Source organism: Anastrepha ludens, chromosome 6, assembly GCF_028408465.1.
Source record: "Anastrepha ludens isolate Willacy chromosome 6, idAnaLude1.1, whole genome shotgun sequence".
Lineage (NCBI taxonomy): Eukaryota > Metazoa > Arthropoda > Insecta > Diptera > Tephritidae > Anastrepha > Anastrepha ludens.
Genome location: NC_071502.1, coordinates 73,895,851 through 73,917,938, shown reverse-complemented (window position 1 = coordinate 73,917,938; position 22,088 = coordinate 73,895,851). Strand labels below are relative to the sequence as shown.

Below are 22,088 nucleotides of genomic sequence, written 5' to 3'. Positions count from 1 at the left end.
TGCTACTTTAAGAGCATTACGGCCATTTTACGGTCTTCAGTGATGAAGCTCACTTTTGGCTCAATGGCTTAGTCAACAAGCAAAATATGCGTTACTGGGCAGAAAGCAATCCACACGTGATTTATGAGGCACCGTTGCATCCCGAAAAAATCACTGTTTGGTGCGGTTTACATGCCGGCGGCGTAATTGGCCCATATTTTTTCGTTGACGAGAACGATCGCCACGTTACTGTGAATGGAAATCGATACCGCGACATGATAAACGATTATTTTTGGCCGCAATTGAATGGTATGGACTTAGACGACATGTGGTTTCAACAGGACGGGGCCACCAGCCACACAGCACACGCTACAATTGATTTGTTGAAGAGTAAGTTCGATGAGCGCATTATTTCCAGAAATGGACCGGTCGAATGGCCGCCGCGCTCGTGTGATTTGACGCCTCTAGACTATTTTCTTTGGGGTTATGTGAAGTCATTGGTCTACAGTAACAAGCCGGCGACGATTTGTGAGCTCATATCCAATATTGAACGCGAAATTGCTGGAATTTCGGCCGATTTATGCAAAAGAGTGGTCGAAAATTGGGTTCCACGATTGGACTTCGTAAAACGTGCACGCGGTGGTCATGCAAAAGAAATCGAATTTCATACTTAAATGTATATGTTCAAACTCAATAATAAAAAAAAAAATTACTTAAAAAAGTCAAACCGTTTGTGTTTTATTCAAAAAAAAAAAAGTTGAAGCGCTCTTACTGAAAAACGCTTTAAATGCGACCTTTTGTAAGGGAGTGTCAGAATTCTAATGTCGTAAGTGAGCAAATCTTTAATAATAGAATCCATGTAGTTTATGCCTGGATACAGAAATATTTATACTTTTTTTATTTTTCAAAGAGCAATCGGTTATTGATTAATTTTATTTTCTTTTATTCATTCATTTTATTATTGGTTAATTAGTTGTTCATAAAATATGATTGGCACTTAAAATCAATACATACACATACATATTTATATACTATAAAGTTGTATATCAGCATATGTAAATACGTACAAGTTTGGTTTAATAAAAAACGCGCGCACTTACACACATATTTTTATTATTATTTAAATTTATAGTAAATATAGCGTTTCATATCGAAATGTGAATCATCATCATCATCATTAGCATTAGCATTCAGTATACAACAGAAAATAATAAAACACATACATATCGCATTAAAATTAAAGATTGCATTAGAACAACATATTAGATTTATATAAATACAAAGTTAAAAAAAATTCTCATTTAAATATATAAATAATACATTTTACATTGAAATACTCTCGAATTGCAAATAGTGCAAGTATATAAAAAAAGTTAGTCAAAATAAGCACAATATTTTTGTAGTGAAAATAGTATACAAAAATAATAATTTACATTTTGATTTTGTTTAAAAATAAGGCGCATAATAATTGCACAAAACATAAACTAATTAAAGAAAAATGATAAGAATTTGAAACTCTTGACTTCATGAGTTTTTCCAAATATATTTCCATACATTATACTTCGTGCCACTTTATTATTCGTCTTTATTATCGGCTTGGGTCTCGGCCAATGTGAAACGGATGTTAGGTGAACATTAAATTTTCGTTATATTTTTTAATTTTTTTTTTATTCATTACTTATTTTTTGTTCACTCTTAAATTATCTTCAATTGTATTGCTCCGTAAATCATTATACTAGTACGAATTGCTGTTGTTGATACATGCATCTGCTTCGCTCCAGTTGTTTGTTTTTTCTTCGTTTATTACTTCATATGTCTTACAGGTCAACAACATCTTCCTTAGTGTATTGTATATCTCTAAATAATCGTCGAGTCGAGGAGCGTTGTAGGCCTTCAACTAATGTCTCCTGGAAGAGAAAATTTAAGAAGAGCAAACTTAGCATTTATTTGGCTCAGACTTCAAATAAACTGTTAGGCAATGGTTATGCTAATAGACATTTATTCGAAAAAAACCAAAAGTGTTTGCTCTGTGTGGTGTGGGTGGTTATACTGAGTTTGGTACAGAGTGTAGTAAATGAGAACAGACAGGCGAAAAGAGGTTGAAATGGGGGCGAAAAAAACAAACGGTTTGCGTGTATTCCGGAAAACCGCCACTTATAATACGTTCACATATATGTAAGTAGATGATCTACTTTTTCGTGCTTAATTCGCAATCCCTAATTAAAAAGCGAGTTTTCCATACAAAATTTCCCTCCCAAAATCTGAGATTATAAAATAATCCTTGAAAATAACCACACTTTTTTAAAATACAAGCAGTGTTTTCTGTGTAATAGATCATTATTTTTCCGAGTGAAAAGAAAAACGTCAAAGTAAAAACTAAATAAAATGGATGCCACCAAAGGAAACAGGTTTAATTCTAATAAAACAGAATTAATTCTAATAAAATGTTTGTTAGATATTTTTAATTAATTAATTAATTTAATATATGGAAAATAACAATAAATTATTATTTTACAATAAAAAAAGGAGCACTAGCTGCCAGGGCTTACGGCTCAAAAGGTATTTTTAACTATGCATTCATATAACAGAAAAAAATCGTGTGCCCATAAACGTGTGTCCCTTTATTACTTATTATAAAATGTAAATCGAATTTCGAATGCGTATTGCTGCCATAATTTTTTGAAACTTCAGTAAACGTCGTTTATGGATTTCCTCCAACTGTTTATTACTAGCAGCCAATTGCGCAATTAAATAAGATAAATATTTCTTCTCCTTGTCTTTCCTTCATATCGTTAATAATAATTAAACAAAACAAAAACACCGAAATATTCCACCAAAATAATTTCTATGAAGAAAAACTTTTCACAACAGTGTTGGCAGCTGATTATCAATTTTGCAGGTAATCTGCCATATCGTCCCCTTAGTATTAAAATAGCCTATACATTTTTTGATGTTTTGAGAAAATGAATTTCAAACTTTTTGTCGAAAGTAGCTCTCACTCAAATCTCGTTATGTCTGTAAATATTTATTATTTTTTGACTGACGTTTTGACCCACTTTGTGGAACTAGAATTTGACAAAATTTTGACCATGGAGAATCCAAGAATTCAATAAAAAAATAATAGCCTATGAGCACATAGGCTATTGTTATACTAAGGGGACGATATATGAACGGGTAGATTAATTTTGTGGATTTATTGGTAATTAATGCATATGTGAACGTATTTTTACTTTAAAAAATGTTGCTGGAATTACAGATCCAGGGATTTGTGTACTCGGTAGCGGAAATGAAAAGCCTAACCTTGAGTGAACGGTACTTCTAAACATAATTTACTCCCCTCCACCACTGCTGAGGTGTTCTGCAACCTCCTCGTCATAATATACCATATATTTTTTTTTGAACTTTTTTTTGCCTCCATTGTTATAAAATAACTTCCCGTCAATACTCGTATTCAAGAGTTGTTCACGTTATTTCTTTGTTTTAGTTAGTTGTTGTTGTTGTTTTAGCAGTAATAGAAGCCTCGTCAGTGTAGGGTATATCACCGGTCGTCTTCGTATGGCTCATCTAAAGGTAGGCCCAGGAAACATGCTGTTTCGACGGGTTGGGTCCAGAGGGAGACGGGGGGTTGGATGAGTCGGTTTTAGGGGGCATGTGAAGAGGTGGTTAGTGTCGTGCGGAGTGTCTTCACATGCCGGACATATGTTTGGTATGTCGGGGTCAATTCTGGATAAGTAGGAGTTTAACCTGCTACAGTATCCAGAACGTAGTTGTGCCACTGTTACGCGTATCTCATGGGGAAGCTGGAGCTCTTCATCTGCAATAGGTGGTGGTTGATCTTCGATTACGGCATTCACAGGGCGGGAGGGCTTAAAAAGGTGGTGACGGTCTCCCGGTGAATGTCGTTTATTGACTGTCTAAATACTGTCTGGTCCAAACTTGTTTTAGTTAGTCTTTCGTTTTGGTTTGACAGCTAATTTCGATAAATTTCCGATAAAGAGGCAGATAAGGACGATTTGTTTGCAATTCGCGAGGTGGCTGAATTATCATCAAATAAGGCAATTCGCTCTCAAAATTTTGTATGCCGATATCGATATCGTGTCCTTATAAATGTTCGATTTATTCTGTTATAACAGACAATGGTTTATTTCAGTTATATTTTTAAGTATTGTAAATACTTTTGTGCATATGCAAGATCTATAAAGTCCAATGTGCTAAACAAATAGGTAACTAAGAACACACATACAGGTATAATTGCAACACAATATATGCATATATAAGGTTGTCAAAAAAGTCTTGCGGTATTTCCGCAAGCTTGTCTTTGCAAGCGCGTAGTTCTAGTTGTACTCGTCGCATCGGTTCACGCTAGAGCTTTTTGGAAAGCTCTTTTCACGTGCTAACACGAGTTTGATTATTTGTTGTTTGCTTTTAGTCGTTCGTGAGTTATAGCGTCGCAAACATGGAGCAAAATAAAGAGAAAATACGGCATATTTTACAGTACTACTACGATAAAGGCAAAAATGCATCTCATGCTGCCAATAAAATTTGTGCAGTTTATGGACCCGATACAGTTTCCATTTCCACCGCACAACGATGGTTTCAACGTTTTCGTTCTGGTGCAGAGGTGATCGAAGATGCGCCATGGTCCGGAAGGCCTGTCGTCGAAAATTGCGATAAAATCGCTGAATTGATCGAAAGAGACCGGCATAGTAGCAGCCGTAGCATCGACCTTGAGCTGGGCATGAGTCATCAAACCGTTATAAACCATTTGAAGAAGCTTGGATTCAAAAAGAAGCTCGATGTATGGGTGCCACACGACTTGACGCAAAAAAACATTTTTGCCCGTATGGATGCATGCGAATCGCTTCTGAATCGCAACAAAATCGACCCGTTTTTGAAGCGGATGGTGACTGGCGATGAAAAGTGGGTCACTTACGACAACGTGAAGCGCAAACGGTCGTGGTCGAAAAGCGGTGAAGCTGCCCAGACGGTGGCCAAGCCTGGATTGACGGCCAGGAAGGTTCTTCTGTGTGTTTGGTGGGATTAGGCAGGGAATCATCCACTATGAGTTGCTCCCCTATGGCCAAACGCTCAATTCGGATCTGTACTGCCAACAACTGGACCGCTTGAATGCAGCACTCATGCAGAAGAGGCCATCTTTGATCAACAGAAACCGAATTGTCTTCCATCAGGACAACGCCAGGCCACACACATCTTTGGTGACGCGCCAGAAGCTCCGGGAGCTCGGATGGGAGGTTCTTTTGCATCCACCGTGTAGTCCGGATTTCGCACCAAGTGATTACCACCTATTTCTGTCCATGGCGAACGAGCTTGGTAGTCGGAAGTTGTCCACAAGAGAGTCCTGTGAAAATTGGCTGTCCGAGTTTTTTGACAATAGGGAAGCGAGCTTCTATAAGAGGGGTATTAAGAAGTTGGCATCTCGTTGGGAACTCGGCATCGAACAAAACGGCGCATATTTGACTTAAATCGCATTATTATAACCAATTTTATGAACAATTGAAAATTCAATAAAACTACCGCAAAACTTTTTTGACAACCTTATATAAAAACTAAATCTGTGGCAACAAATCCGACACAACTTTCAGACTTTCACTGGTTTTTCAAAATGTCTACGTTAAACTGATATACAACCAACTCTGGTTTTACGCGTTAGATATGTTTTTTGAAAATATTCAGTAAAAAATTGATTCAAAACCAAAATTAGAAGATTAATTTTCCGCCACCGTGTATAATCCTTGTTATCAAGGTAGACGCGACCTAAAGATTACGTTGAAATTTTAATGCACAGTTGAACTTGGTTAGTTCTAAAATGTACTTGTTGCTCTTTCATCTGTCATCTCTGTCATCGACATCCTTTTAGGAATTATGTTTTGTTTAGAAAACTATTTTTTGTTATTTCAAAATCGTGTAAAAAGAGAGTTGGGTGGGAGAGTGCCAACAATTGTTTAGCTTTTGTTGACTATTTAAGTTGCTTAATCTGTTGCCATAGACATACATACATATGTACACATGTAGATAGGCCAGTGTATAAATCATATGAATAAATTTAAAGCTCATAAAGATATAATGAAAATGTTAGTTGAGTTTAACTCATGCAAAATGCAAATTTAGCAAAAAAGAATACAAACATACATACACGTAAAAAATAATAGCAGAATAATTAGCGCCAAAACGATTTTGTGTTGAAACGCCAAAAATGATTTAGATTATGAAATCCTTTGCAGCAATTTGGAATGGTTAACAGCATCAAAGATGTAAAATAAACCTTAATATATTATTCACTCTTTTTTAAGTGAATGTATATACATGTAAATCTTGATGAATAATTATTTCTTTCTTTTTTTTGGATGTGGTTAGCACCTCGTTAAGTTCAGTCGCATGTATACGTCGTACCTCCTGCGTTGACAAACACACTTTCACACAAACGTATGCACAAATATTGGCTGATTACCGCATGTTAGACAGACACTGAACAGCAATGAAAAGGACATACATAGACACATATGTAGATTAGTTTAATTTTCGGCTTTTAATAAGCGCGCAGCACAATGAAAGCGTTTTGATGACGTTAGCAAATGCGTTTCTAAAATGTTTACCGTTTTGTTATAATACTTTCAAAAGCACTTATTTTGCCACTAAGTAAAGCCAAATTCTTGCTCAAACCTCGAATAAAGCGGAAATCTCTTTGCCAGCAATTCGTTTAAAGCCACCAATCGGTAGTCCCGTACTCGAAGCATTGCTGCCACTGCTGAATCGCTCACTATTGTTGATATCATTTGTATTCGAATTGGTGCTGTCTCGCATAGAGGTATGGGTAGATGTGGTGGTAGAACTGCTTTTGGTGCCATTGCGTATATTAATAATTTCATTTGTAATGAAACTGCTGCTGCTGCTGCCATTGACATTTTCAGTGATAATTGTTTTGGTGAGCAACGCTTCGTGATTTTCACTGTCATTTGTCGGCCCTGTGTTAGGCGCATTTGACGATGTAGCGCTAGTGGTTGTTATAGAGCTACTGTTGCTGTTACTTCTGCTGCTACTATTTTTTATTTCCATGCTTTGCGTCTGCAACATTGTTGTTGTTGTGGTTGTTGTGCTGTTATTGCTGCTTCTACTAGCGCTGCTGCTGCTTATGCTACTGTTGTTCGTGCTAGTGATGTGCGAAGTGGAAGCTGATTTGGATATCGCTGATGCGCTCGTGAGTAGTGTTCTCGGTAACACTTGTGGTTTCATTGGAAGTTCTATTATAATTCGATTCGCATGCCAATCAAATGAAATTAAGGTATAATAATAGTAAAAAATAAATGAAATAAATAAAAATGTCAAAATAATAGGAAAAGAAAATATGTAAGTGTATTATTGGAGAAAAAGGAAAGTAAAAAATTATATATTCGTGCGAAATTTCATATGCTACTAAACAATGGAAATGTAAGAAAACTTTTCGAGCAATAAATTGGTTTTCTAAACATTTAAATTAACAGTTTTTTCACATTCAATTTTTGGTTTTCCTTTTTGCTTCAGATGACTAGGATGCTGCACTTACCTAAGCGGTTCAAGCCAGCCGCAAGTTCACGCACGGATTTTTTCTCCAATGCAGATCCTAAATAAAAGATTCAGAATAGTTACATAGTCAAGTTGTAGTTTGAAGCAGGATGTAACGTTATTGGAGAGAGTATTTACAAAGAATATTTAATTTGATGAAAAATTTATAAATACAGTAAGAATAAATCGAATTTAAGAACACTGATTTCGTATTTCTATAAAACGTGCCTTATTGCACAGGTGGTATCATTATTTTAGTTTTTGTATCAAAATATGTTGAAAGCCGTAGGAACTGACCCGCAAATTTGGTTTACATAACAGTTATGTAGAATATAGACCCAGTTGAATGCTTAATATAAAAATTTTGAGTTTGAAAAAGAGTTGAACTCATTAAATTAGTGTTGTATAGCCTACTTGTAATAAGAACTTAACTGCAGTTAAGAGCTACATATTTTAGATTTCAGATATATCAAGGATGTCCATAGCTGTCAAGTTGACTCAAACAGCTGAGTTTTGTTCACATGGGAGATTTGTTGACTACAGTGTGATAATTGCCGCTTAGTATTGGGTAGTCGAAAAAGTCTTTTCGTATTTTGTCAATAGATGTCGTTGGAGTCCTCTATCTCCAGTGCTACCAATCACATTGTGTCATATCATATGGTGTTAAAAAGGTGACATTTTAAGCTTCATTTAACCAAAAAAAAAAATTAAATTCGGAGAAGTTGAAAAAAAGTTATAGCTGTTCAAAAATGAGTGAAAATAATGAAGAAATTCGCTGTATTTTGAAATTTTTGTATAAAAAATGGAAGAATGCCACGCAAGCCACCAATGAAATTTGTGAAGTTTACGGAGACGATGCTGTATCAGTTCGTGTAGCACAACAATGGTTCGCTCGCTTCCGTTCTGGAAAAGTCGTTGAAAAAGTCGATGAAATTATGGAAAAGATTGACCAGGACCGTCACGTATGCTGCCATGACATCGCCAAGGCACTAAACATTCATCATCAAACGGTTTTGAACCATTTAAAAAAGGCTGGTTACAAAAAGAAGCTTGATGTTTGGGTACCACATGAATTGTCTATGAAAAATTTAATGGACCGAATTAACATCTGCGATTCTTTGCTGAAACGAAATGAAATCGAACCATTTCTGAAGCGAATGGTAACAGGAGACGGAAAGTGGATCAAATATTACAATAATGTGCGAAAAAGACATGGTGCAAGGGTGGTGAAGCTCAACAAATGGTCGCAAAGCTAGGATTAACGCCTCGAAAGGTTATGCTGTGTGTTTGGTGGGATTGGCAAGGAATCATCCACTATGAGCTGCTCCAGCCTGCTCGAACGATTGATTCTACACTTCAATGTCAACAACTGATGAGATTGAAGCAAGCAATCGAAAAAAAACGGCCAGAACTGATCTGCAGAAAGGGCGTCGTCTTCCATCAGGACACAGATCTTTGATGACTCGGCATAAACTGGGAGAGCTTGGCTGGGAAGTTTTGATACATCCTTGTACCATCGGACTACCATTTGTTTCGGTCAAGGCAGAACTCCCTTAATGGAGTAAAGTTGGCTTCAAGAGAAGCCTGTGAAAATTACTTGTCGAAGTTTTTCACCGAAAAACCACAAAAGTTTTACACTGATGGAATAATGTCTCTAGAAGAAAAATGGCAAAAGGTGGTCGACCAAAATGGTACATATTTGGTTTAATAATGTTCGTTATAGATATAAAAAAAAATGAGTTGAAGTTTGATTAGAAGTACGAAAAGACTTTTTCGACTACCCAATATATGTATATAAGCGTAATATAAAATCATTATTTAAAGTATATTTCTTTTTACAGCATAAGAAGGATAATGCATATAAGAATTATTGTAGTCGTTGCATTATTTTAAGGTTTGATTTGCTTGCTGATCCCCATAATTTGATGCTATATTTCCAGATTGGAGTTATAAGAGTTTTGTAGACTAACAATTAATTACCCAGTGAAAGTCGCGAGTCGTTTCATAGTAGCCAGTAGAGTTGTCTGAATCTGTTTTTAACTTCATTTCTCTTTTGAAGTATATGCTCTTTCCAGGCCAGTTTTGCATCAATTATTATGCCAAAATATTTGGCTTTGTATTATATTTAATGATTTTATTATTTACAGTCAATATTTGTGAGTCACACTTTCTGTTTGCGTATATTACTTGGATAGTTTTATCTGTGTTAATTTCGATTCCCCATGTATTGAAACAGGGCAGCGTTGTGTTAAGTAGCTGTTGTAGCAACATTTCTGTTTTTGTTAGAGGTCATTAAAACGGTGTCATCAGCAAAGGTTGCAATCTGCTATTGGCAGGGTATACTATGTGTTTAAATAATGTATAAGAGTGAGTGGCTCCAAAATGCTTCCTTGTGGAACACCTGCTTCCCTACGTAGTTTATCAGAGCATTTGTCTTGATATTTAATATAAAAATTCTTTCATTAAGGTAACTCCGCAAAAGTAAATAATAGTCAGTTGGAAGTATTTTTTTTGTTTTTAATTTGTCCAATAGTCCGGTATGCCATACACTGTCAAAAGCCTTAGCCACGTTAAGATATACTGCAATGCAATAATTTTTGTGGTCAATTTCCAGGTATAACAGCGATTGTTTTTTTCATTATATTTGGCACACCTTGGGGACAATGCTTTAAAGAGCAATGGAATTACATAACAGTTTGAGCGAAACCATTTTGTATTTTTTAACACTAGATTTACCAGCCCAGTCAGTTTGACTGGTAGCGCTATTTCAATCCAAATTTCTATGAAGAAATGTGTGATTTCGGAGGAATCATGAGACCGATGCAGTAAATGTAGCGCCAAGTGGCTTCGTTCGTTTCGGTATCGCCATTGAGCCGTTGCTATTGTGTGCCTATTACAACCATATTTTGGAACATATAAACATATGTACAGAGTTAGAAGCTACTCGAGTTTTGGGGGCAAACTGGACAATTACGCAAGCAGAATTGAAGGTATTACTTGCAATAATGATCGCACGTGGGGCGTACGAAGGAAATACTTTGAGGCTTCAAAATTTGTTGAACAACAAGTGGGGGCCATCATTTTTCTACAGCTCTATGTGTAGACGAGATTATATTCAGAGGAGTCAACGTTTGCAAACAGAGCTTCAGCAGTTTGGGACAAAGTTATTGAAAATAATCAAAACTGCTTCGAACCGGGGGCTTATATTGCCGTGGATGAGCAACTGTTTCCAACGAAGGCCAGATGCAGATTTACTTCGTATATGTCAAACAAACCCCATACATTTGGCATACATTTTTGGCTGGCGTCTGATGTGGAGACGAAATGGTACTAACCGTATTTAGAAAAAGAGTCTCGAAATGCACCAACCCCCTAAGCGAATTTGTTGTAATTAAACTTCTTGAACCGTATACCATGAAGGGTAGAACTGTAACAATCGATAACTTTTTTAAAAGTATTCCTTTGGCGTTAAAATTAAGATCTAAAAATACTTCGTTGCTTGGAACAATACGTGCAAACAAGAGGGAATTGTCGAAAACTTCCAAACTGATAAAAGACAGTATGGCACGTTTCTCAACGTTGTTGAACCAATCTAATAGATGCACACTAACCGTTTATAAAAGCAAACCAAATAAAAAAGTACTATCAAAATTGATAAAGCTGTGAAAAATTACCTGAAACTGTATCCTGTTATAATATAGCCGGAATAAATAGCTGGAAATTGTACAAAAACACAACAGGAGAAAATATCTCACATATCTCATAGACTTTCTGTTTAAAACTATACGAATCTGATATTCCAACTACAAGTGGCACTATTTCTGCATGTTTCTGGACTTTAAACATTTGTAAGATGTGCAAAAAAAAAATGTATGCGGAGAGTGTACACACATGAAAATCTACCTATGTAGAAAGTGTGGCCGACAAAAACAGTTTTTCTTCTACACCAGTCATTTTGTCTGGTTTTGGTAGAAATACAATAGGTATATTTAAATAGCTGGTAAATCTAATGTTAAGGCACGATGCTTCGAAAAACACTGCTATTACGTAACAGTTTGTCAAAACGAAAGTAATACATTGCTGTCAAATGATATGCAATGATGGGTTGAAGGGAAACTTTGTGTCTAATAAAGTGCGCCTCAGAGTTTAATGTCCAGATTTGAAGTTTCCTTATTTCATTTTTTTTGTTTTATTACACAATGTAGATGGCTATTAGAGCGCTATCTATATTTTATACGGCTAGGTATCTATGCGAGTGACCGGTCGCTTGTTTTGTGAGAAATATTAGGAATTTTCCAATTAAACTCACAGGAGATGTTGATTTAGTGCTTATTTTAGCACCAACACTATTCAGTTAATTATAGTTTTTAAGTTATTTGTTTGTAAAATGTGTATTTTACCTTCACCAAATTTTGATATAATAAATACACTTATCACAATTATTTTAATCATTATTACAACTGTGTAACATACACACACGTTTCTAACACTTTTATTTTTATATACCATAAATTACAATAACAATTTAAATTGCATTCTTTACTTGCGTTACTATGATACTGGTAGCATTGCAAAACGCTATGGAGGTGGACCAAAAAAAACCGCAACAACGCCAGAAAAGGGTTCGGAAAGTGAAGGCTCGACTTGAACGAAATCCACGTCGAAGTGGAAGAAAAATGGCCAAAGAACTGAAAATATCGCAAGACAGCATTCGACGCATATTGAAAAATGAGCTCAAGGTCAAGGCTTACAAGTTCTAGAAAGCATACGATCTTTCGCCCCAGCAAAAAAAAGTTCGGTGCGAAAGAGTAAAGGAGTTGTTGCGCTTGCACGAAGGTGGCGATTTCCCTAACATTGTGTTTTCTGATGAAAAAATTTCCCAATTGAGCAGTTTATAAACACTCAAAACGATTTGTATTATTACAACTTTCAACTAAATTAAAATAAGGCTTACCTGACGTAATGCCAATATTATTGCTGCTCTGGCTAAACGGTAATGATTCGGCATCTAAAATAGTTTCAACATTTTAATAAGTCATTTTAATTATAATCTAAACTTCTGCATACCTTCGTCAAGTTTTTCTGGTGTCGTTTTGCTCGAGTCACTACCTTGGAAATCTGCAGCAGGCGCTTTAGGTTCACTGCCCACCACTGACCAAGGACGCGGCTTTTGCAGTTTAACTGGTGTGCGTATAATACCGTTAGTAGCTTTCCCGCTGATGCCATCGCCACCTGTATGGCTGCGAATGGAATCACTGCTGGGCGAACGCATTTTATTCTCTCGTTCCGGCGCTTTTAGCACCGAATTTGTCTCTTCAACCATTGTAGCGGTACCACATTCGGTACGCAGTTTCACCAGCGGCGATTTTCGTCCAATCAATGGTGAATACTTTTCCAAATTGTCTGTGGAACGTGAGCGTGTAGTCCAGGTGGCACCTGAAAATATAGAACGAAATGTAGATGGTTAAGTAGATATTCGTGGTAACTTATATCGTTTTGGGCGTTTACATTTACCCTTCAGCAATGGTGACTGCCGATCTAGTTTGATGGGTCTACGCTCCTCCAATATGGGTGTAGTCTCCTCAGATGTTAAATGACCATTGCCATCGCGGCTCATTGTCGGACTGTCGACGAACGATAGTGAGCTGCACTCTTCAGAGGTGGGTGAAATGAGTGGCGTCAATGTGGTAGGTGTTACCGAACCTGGACGAAAGAATAAATCCAAACCTTCGCCAATCTCTTTGGTGGTCGGGCCGGCGCTATTGTCCATCGCAATCAGAGGGCGTGAAGGCGCACGCGTTTTTGCACGTTTCGGACGCCCTTTAACCAAGTGCTGCAGTTGAAACGATGCGCTGGGCAGTTCTGTTATTGAGTCGCCGCATTCATCACCACCTAAATCATCCATGCCATTGCCACTACCAGTAGTGGTGCCAGCAACGCTAGCGCCTGTACCATTTGAATCGCGCGGCGAAAGTTGTGATGAGGAGCGATGTGAGGATGGTGATTCAAGCAGATCGGGTATGTGACCTAAGCTCAAATTCTCAACGACGGACTGTGGACGCACTTTACGCGCAACTGTACGACGCTTAGCGGTCATATGGGGTGTGGCCTGTGCACAACAAAAATGAAGTAAAAGAGTGGGGAGAGAGAAAGAAATGTCAATGAATTAAGTGCTTTAAAATCGAGCAGATGACAAACGTGAGCGAAGGATGAGCACAGTGAAAGATGCGGTAGATAGAATATTTGAAAGCTAAAGAGAAATTACTAAAAAATTTATTGCTTTTGTATTTAATGCGAATAGATAAATTAAAATGTATATTAGTGATGTTTATTGTATGGCTGATATTGAAAAATATAAATCTGGTTTTTCCAGTACGTTAAAATAATTGGCTTTTTTCTTTTGCTTATTTGATAGTTAATTTTTGAATACAATAAAGTGACTAGCTCTTTCTCTGGAGAAATAAAAGAAATGATATATACAGGTTGGGCCATATAGCGTTTGCTTTTTGAACCACCTATTTTTTAGAGAATGGTAACACAAATAACATGTCAAATGTGTTCATAATTTACTCAAAGGTTTGACATTTACGAAGTGGGACGCTATACGCTTGAACAAAATTGGGAAGTATTGAAAACCTATAGATGAGCATTTTTACCGAAAAATCATCTTTTCTGATGAAGCTCATTTTCACATCGGTGGCTATGTCAATAAGCAAAATTGTCGGATTTGGGGCTCAGAAAATCCACACGTTACTGTAGAGAAGCAAATGCATCCACAACGAGTCACTGTTTGGTGCGCTTTTTGGTCTGGCGGTATCATCGGGCCATTTTTTTTCGAAAATGAGCGAAGAGCCGCGGTTACAGTAAATGGCGAGCATTACCGTGACATGCTCAACGAGTTGTTTCCAAAAATTGAAGAAGAAGACATGGACGACATTTGGTTTCAACAGAACGGTGCAACTTCTCACACTGCCAAAGTTACACTCGAACTTTTGGCTACCGTTTTTGAAAAACGAATAATCAGCCGAAATTCCGATATCAATTGGCCGCCTCGGAGCTGTGATTTAAGCCCGTTGGACTATTTTTTGTGAGGAGCCGTTAAGGACAAATGCTATGCGAACCATCCAGAGACGATTGATGCTTTAAAACACGAAATCGAAGTTGCCATTCATGAAATTGGAGCCCAAACAAACGAAAATGTGCTTAAAAATTGGGTTCATCGAATGGCCTACTGTAAAGCCAGTCGTGGCAGTCATTTAAACGATATTATTTTTCATTCATAAATGGCAATGTTCAATCTTCAAAATAAAAAAAAAAGTTTGAAAAAATATTGATAAGTTTTTTTTTTTATAGCCGATTCAAAAAGCAAATTTGACATGGCCCACCCTATACGTATCGATAAGCACGTTGATTTTTAAATAAAATGTGATGTGAAATGAGATATGAATTTAACTAAGAAATGTGCAAATATTCAAAAATGCATACATTAAATAAGAAAATAGTTAGTTATAAATATAATGGAAAAGAATGGCTGAGACATTTATATTGGTACATGCACCTCACTGTGTTCCTGAAAGTCAAACTATTGGTGGAGATTACTACCTTTAAATTATAGTTGAACTTCTTGAAAGAATATGGAAAAAGCTACAAAAATTGTAAAAGGAAAAGTAATGAGTTCTTCACCAAGTCAATGCGCCCACTCATTTCCCATTGTCTGTCAAGAGGTTTCTCAGCATCTCAATGTGCACCCTTTCTTGTTGTCCATACTGACCGCGGCCACTATAGCCCAAAATGTGGAAAATTACTTTTAAGTTTTGACAGTAGCGTGCCACAAAGGGCGAATTGCTTTTTTTATATTTTTTATTTGTTTGTAAAATTCAATACCAGTAAGTAGAATAAAAGATAAATTGTGTGTATTAGCCAATTAGAACCTTCAGCTTATTTTACTTCGGTTACAAGCTATTGAATTCAGACTCATGTTTCTTGTGTCTATGTAAATCATCCCTAAAAAATTATAGACTTTCAGTTCGTTACGGCTTTGGAAAAAAAGGAGTGCAAATAAATGAATCAAAGCAAATGTTTTACATGAAGCAGCTAAGTTTCTTTGGAACTATGTATTTCAAAGCTACTGGTTAAGAATGTTGTAGGAGTATTTATGAGTTACCAAAAAGAAATAGTATTAAACATTTTTAGTTAAATTAAAAAAAAAAGAGGTGTGTGTGTCAGCTCCGACACGCGACTGGAGTTTACTCCTTAAGAACGATTACCGTGATATTTAAAAATATATTTAATATGCAAAAGGAGTAAATGAAGACCTTTTCTATATTACTGGAAAAATATACATTTATTTATTCTCTTCGCTATAGTAAGCCACCTGGAATGAACAATTTTTTTGGGGTTTTTCTTTTTTAAGATGTCGTTGCAATGTCCACTTTTAATAGCACTACAAATATCAAATAGGTATTTTTGATCTGTACTTAAATCTTTTTCACTGGATATATCTGGTAGTGTGAATATAATTGGTTTATTATTGACGAAAGAAAGCTTCTCACAATCCTTCAATTTTTTCTCTATTTCACCGTTAAAGCTTTCAGACGTAGAGCCATCAATGTATTCAAACAAATGTCTAAGCGGTAGTTCATTGGCGTGTAATTCGCAGATGAACCATTGTAAGGGTTTTTGAAGACACTCTCCTCCAAAGGTTCAGACGATATCACTGGTATATGTAGGTTCTCAACGAACGCACAAGCACTAGATAGGAAACGGAAATAAGCACCAAAATGTGGGCAGTGTTATTTCTGACTAGAAATTACCAACCACAAGGAAATATATATTTCCTACAAGTTTGCACCAACAAACCAGCGCCACAAGGTATGCAGTGCTTTTTCTCACGAGAAATCAGCATCCACAAGGAAAATTTATTTCCTACAAGTTTGCACCAACAAAGTAGCGCCACAAGGTAGGCAGTGCTTTTTCTCACTAGAATATAGAAAAAGGGCAACACGTCACTTCCGTCAGCGTACACTTCCGGTGATTCACGACGATTTTACTACCCATATTTTTTTCATACCGTGGGCCTTATATATCGTTTCTTAAGGAGTAAACTCCAAAAAAAAAATTATTAAAAATTAAGTTAAAGATTTACAAATTATCTTTTTAAACAATTTCAAACACAAATATTTATTTACACGTTGATACGATTTTATAAAAGCCGTGCAAAATTAAAAATTAAACTAAACGAAATTATGCATTTTACTGCATTTATTAAGGAGGCCACTACTTACAAGATTCAGATATTCCAATTTCTTTATGAGTGAACATTTTGGATTTGATTTGTTTGCGTGTTTTGTTGAATTTATTAATGTTTTTGCATATTAATTACATAGTTTTGAGTGAAATGTGAAGGGCGATGAGTGAAACATTTGTTTCGTGATTATTTAGTGTTGAGTTCGAATAATTGAAAAAAATAAAATAAAAATGTGTTTGAAAAATGTTATATTTCGAATAGGATAATATGGAAAAATAGTTAAACCAATTATTTAGTAGGTTTTTGTAGATATAAATTGATTAAAAAATGTATGTATTTTTATAGTTTTCGAGTTCATTGAGTTTGAAAAGAATTGCATTGATAACGCGCGTTGATGAGCCCCGTTGTTCAATGTTTTTGGTGAAGAGATAAGCAAAGAGTCATACAAACATACATACATACATACAGCGAGGAGATGCAAAGTGAGTGGTGAAGATTGCATGTATGATTTTTTAATTGTTTTTTTTTTTCGTTGAACGTAGAAAAGGGAAGACACAAAACAAAGCAAAATTTGTTTAATTCAACTAACTCTTTTCGGTTTATATATATGTATATGTATTTCAAAGAATATTTGTGATTAGAATAACTGGTGATAATTTTTAAATAAACAGTAAATCTCTTTGTTGTTATCTAAAATCTGTATTGAGGCTGTGTTCTACTAAAAAATACTTTACATTTAATTCAGCACATTCATATGTACGTGTAACTGTGGATGTGAGTGGGTGGATGTGTGGCTATGTGCGAGTGCATGTTGCAATTTTCTATTTCAACATCTATGTACGAGTTGAAAGTATCTTTGTTTGCTATTTATGACCACTGTTTTCCAGCCAGTTACCAGTTTTTATTAATTTTGTCATTTCTATTGCAAATTGATATATTTTGGTTTATGTGTATGTATCTGTATTAATGATTAAGAGGAATAATTATACGAATTTAGTAATTTAGTCTTTTTTTTTAATTTGCCACACTTGCTAAATAATACGAGCAATGTAATTAGTATTGGTTAATGCTGAATTTGAGTTTTTATGTTAAATGTTCTAAAATATGTAACTATATGGTTATGGCGTTTTTAATTTAAATGTATCTAACTGTTGTCTATCCATATGTGTTGTGGGTTTCAAACTTACGGTGGGCGATTCCAGACCCATTTTGGGCAAAACTGAGCTACGTCCGGCTCGCATTATGATGCCTTCACCATCCTGGAATAGTCAAAAGAGAGGCATATTAGTTTTCTGTTAGTTGAGAGAGAGAGAAAGAAAAAGTAAGCGAGAGGGGAAAAAATAGAAATGCGCATCGGATGTTACTATTCAATCTCTATGTAGAACCGCTTACTAATCACGAACATCGAGTTAATTTTTTTATAGAAAACTACTCGAGATGTTTACAATTTACTAATTTGCATATTTTTATTGTAAAGCGGTGTTATTAATTAACAGAAACAATTATATTAAAGTATTAAAAATATATACAGTGAAAAAAAAAATGATGCAAAAATTTAGTTAAATGAAAGCAAAAACAAAATGAAATAATATTAAAAAAAAAATTAATTAATATATAATGAATTAAAACAAAATTAAAAAAATCAGAATAACCAACTAAATTAAAAAAAAAATTTAGGTAGGTAGGTGAAATGATTGAAGTGCCAGTATGGCACTCCGCACGTAGCACTAAAGCGTCGTTTTGATACATGGGCGGATCCAAGGGGGGAAATAGGGGAACACACCAAATGAAGCCAAGTCCTTCTCCACCTGATCTTACCAACGCAGGATGTTTTTACTAAGCAAAAAAAATATATTAAATGTCGCCAAGTATGCGGAAAAAAATTTAAATGTGGCGCGTTGTTGTTTGTAGTAGCATTTTAAACCGAGCTGGTCGGTTAACCTGCCAACGGTCATATTACGGTGGCCACATTTTAATTCCAACGGCCCATGCGTCGGGGGCAATTTGTATATATATATTGTGAATATTTAAGCATTTAGTCTTTTACAGCATCCAAAACATATTTGCCTTCGAAATCACCTCATTAAAGGTCAAGGAATCGTGCAGCTTCAACGATGTCAAGGATTGGAGAAGTTGGAAGGAAATTTGTTAGAAATGTTATTTTAAAAACATATATTTCGTCTGGAAACTTAGGTCTTTAACCTTCATAAAATCCTCAACGAACCCTCATAAAATCCTCAACGAACCATTCGGGGTACAAATCTTGTGAAGGTGTTAATATACGAGGGGTGCCTTTTATATGTCGGGATTTGGCAACCCTGGTGTTGCAATCTGGCAACTGACAGCTGTATCGCAAAGTTTGACATTTTTTGGCTTTTACGTACTCAGAACGTTTTGAAATACTAGCGCTATTTGTGTTGTTTACAGTAACTTAAAAGATTCATCTCGGTCCAAAAATGGAATTAAATCGTGCACATTTTCGTGCGATTATTTTTTACAACTTTCGACGTGGATTAACTCAGCAACATTGCATGGATGAACTTAATTCATTTTTTGGCGATGAAGCTCCATCAAGGACCAGTGTTTATCGATGGTATGGTGAATTCAATCGTGGTCGTAGTTCACTCCAAGACGAATTTCGTGAAGGTCGCCCAAAATCAGTTGTTGTTCCGAAAACCATTGATGCTGTGCGCGAACTGATATTGCAAGATCGTCATGTGACCTATCGTGAGATTGAGACAATCTTAGGCATTAGTGGGACCAGCATACATTCAATATTGCATAAACATTTGACCGTCAAAAAAATTTGTTCGCGTTGGATCCCACACAATTTGTCAATCGCTCAAAAAAAGGCTCGTGTCGATTGGTCGAAGGAAATGCTCAAAAAATACGATCGCGGGGCTTCGAAACACGTCTATGACATCGTCACAGGTGATGAATCATGGATTTACGCGTATGAGCCCGAAAGTAAACAGCAGTCGACTGTGTGGGTGTTTCAAGATGAGCCAAATCCAACAAAAGTTGTTCGCGCACGAAGCACTTCCAAGCAAATGGTCGCCTGTTTTTTTCGGAAAAACTGGACATGTCGCAACCGTACCACTAGAACCACGCAGAACAGTAAACTCTGAGTGGTACACAACCATTTGTTTGCCAGTTATCTTCCAAGAAATTAGGAAAACCAATCCCCAAAGACGGATCACTCTTCACCAGGACAATGCGAGCTCTCACACATCGGCTCAAACAACTGCATTTTTGAGCACCCAAAACATCGAATTAATGGGTCATCTGCCGTATAGTCCTTACTTGGCACCGAATGACTTCTTTTTATTCCCGTACGTAAAAACAAACTGAGAGGTCAACGTTTTTCGACACCTGAAGAAGCGGTTGCGGCATTCAGAATGCATGTTTTGGAGGTACCTCATTCAGAGTGGCAAAAGTGCTTCGACAATTGGTTCAAACGCATGCAAAAGTGTATAGATCTTCATGGAGAATATTCCGAAAAAAATAAAGTGATTTTCGATGATTAAAATTTGTTTTTGTTCTCTAATCCCGACATATAAAAGGCAGCCCTCGTAGTATTAAGATTGCCGATGAATGCTATTTAAGACCTGTTACTGAGCCCTTAAGTCCATTATAGTGTGAAACACAAAAATTGAAAGTTTGTTCAACACATTGAATGTCCTACATCTGAAACTCTTCGTCTGCAATGGGTGGTTGGACTACGATAATGACATTCGTGAAGCAAGAGTTCATGAAGGTGGTAAGGACTCTCGGTAAATGTCCCGTGATTGCGTGAAGTCCAGTGCTTGTGTGTATATGTACGGATCTCATTATGCCTCCTTACGTGCCTAAGAGATGGCTTAGCCTCCAGCAAATTCCTGCTACCCCTGTAGGAACTGCTTGCTGAGCACAGTCGTCCCGTCATCTTGGATTGTGTTCGTCTCACCTCTCCAATTACAAAATATTATGTGATTAGTATTTTTGTAATAACATAAAATATTTCACCAAAAATTTTGGAGATAACTGCTGCAGTAACTACAGTCATTGAGGTAAATCCAGGTCATTGAGGTAACGTAGGCCTGACGACTGCGATAGAAAGGAAAATATACCCTAAGCAAGCACTAAGAAATCAGTATAATATCTTTCCACTGCACTTGATATGCCAAAGTACAAACACTCACGACTGCCATAATATGAGTATAAGCACCTAGATATATACATATGTGCGTCATTTATACAAACATCCACATTGCATTAGCTCATTATAGATTTACACATATGGTCATTAAAATAGGTACGCTGCCTTTATCTATCGATTTCCTTGTGCCGCTAGGAAAAATTTAAAGCCATTATTGAGATTTCGCTTTTTTTACTAATGCATAACTGCTTCGTTGCGAATTTAACTGTGAATTTAAAAGACCCGTTATATTAAGTGGCGTTATTGGTTGCACGGATTCAGTTATTTTTATAAAGTGTAATTTTGTGCGGTCACTAAAATAGGTACTTTGCGGACAACTTTTGCATTTTAATAAATTAAGTGAAAAATATTGCATGCACTGTTGAAGATCGGAGTCTTGTTGTCAATCTCCGAAAACAAAAAAAAAACGTGCAAATGTATCGCTGAGTCACTGGGAGGATCCAAAAATATTGTTGTAAATGCCCCTTAGCCCAAAAAATCCACAGAACGACGTGGTGGCCATTAGAAAACGACTTGCACTACTGATGATTTAATTGTTTTAATTGTTACTCTTGCCAAGAGAAATACTTTTAAGTCATCAAAGGCCATTGCAGCTGAAATCAACAACGTAGTATGAGCGCGAACTGTGCGGTGACGTTGTACTCGTATAACATGAACCTACCAGGCAGAATAGATCGTAAAGTTCGTCTGTTGAAACAAGCTAATTTAACCCTTTGGTACATTTGACGTCTGAGAGACGTCATGCACTTGTTTGCCCTAGGAGCGGATGACATGTTTTGTTTTTATTAATTTATTTTTGTTTTCCAATCCTAATTACCTGAAGTCAGCGAAAGACTGCATATGTCACAATCACAGAAATAAATGAATTGGACATGCTACTCCAAACAACCAAAAATTAAATCCATCCCACATACAAATATTTTCTCAAATAAATCCGTACCGGAGTTAAGGGGACAAGTTTTGCTAAGAGCACAAGCCATGGTGTGGACCAGAGAGTATAAAAAATGGTATAATTACATACTTTGGAGCGCTGAAAAGAAATATATTTATTTGGAAATGATGCTGGGCGAGATGTCGACGTTCTAAACGACAAGAGTGCTTACC

The 22,088-nt window shown here is 36.3% G+C and overlaps 1 protein-coding gene across 12 annotated transcripts in view; it reads right to left on the bottom strand.

The window, feature by feature from the left end:
* Positions 1-968: 968 nt before the first annotated feature.
* Positions 969-22,088, bottom strand: part of LOC128868100 (F-actin-uncapping protein LRRC16A) — a 157,771-nt gene continuing 136,651 nt past the window's right edge. For 7 of the 12 annotated variants that reach the window (XM_054109840.1, XM_054109841.1, XM_054109842.1 and 4 more), the window contains 7 exons: positions 17,974-18,045; positions 13,048-13,648; positions 12,607-12,975; positions 12,494-12,547; positions 7,541-7,597; positions 6,661-7,238; positions 969-1,886 (listed from right to left, as the gene is read on the bottom strand). In XM_054109840.1, the coding sequence (XP_053965815.1) occupies positions 1,797-1,886; positions 6,661-7,238; positions 7,541-7,597; positions 12,494-12,547; positions 12,607-12,975; positions 13,048-13,648; positions 17,974-18,045 (1,821 nt within the window). In that variant the 3' untranslated portion in view covers positions 969-1,796. Of the gene's footprint in view, positions 1,887-6,133; positions 7,239-7,540; positions 7,598-12,493; positions 12,548-12,606; positions 12,976-13,047; positions 13,649-17,973; positions 18,046-22,088 lie in introns of all 12 variants that reach the window. The other 5 variants (XM_054109846.1, XM_054109839.1, XR_008455062.1 and 2 more) reach the window with 4 other exon arrangements.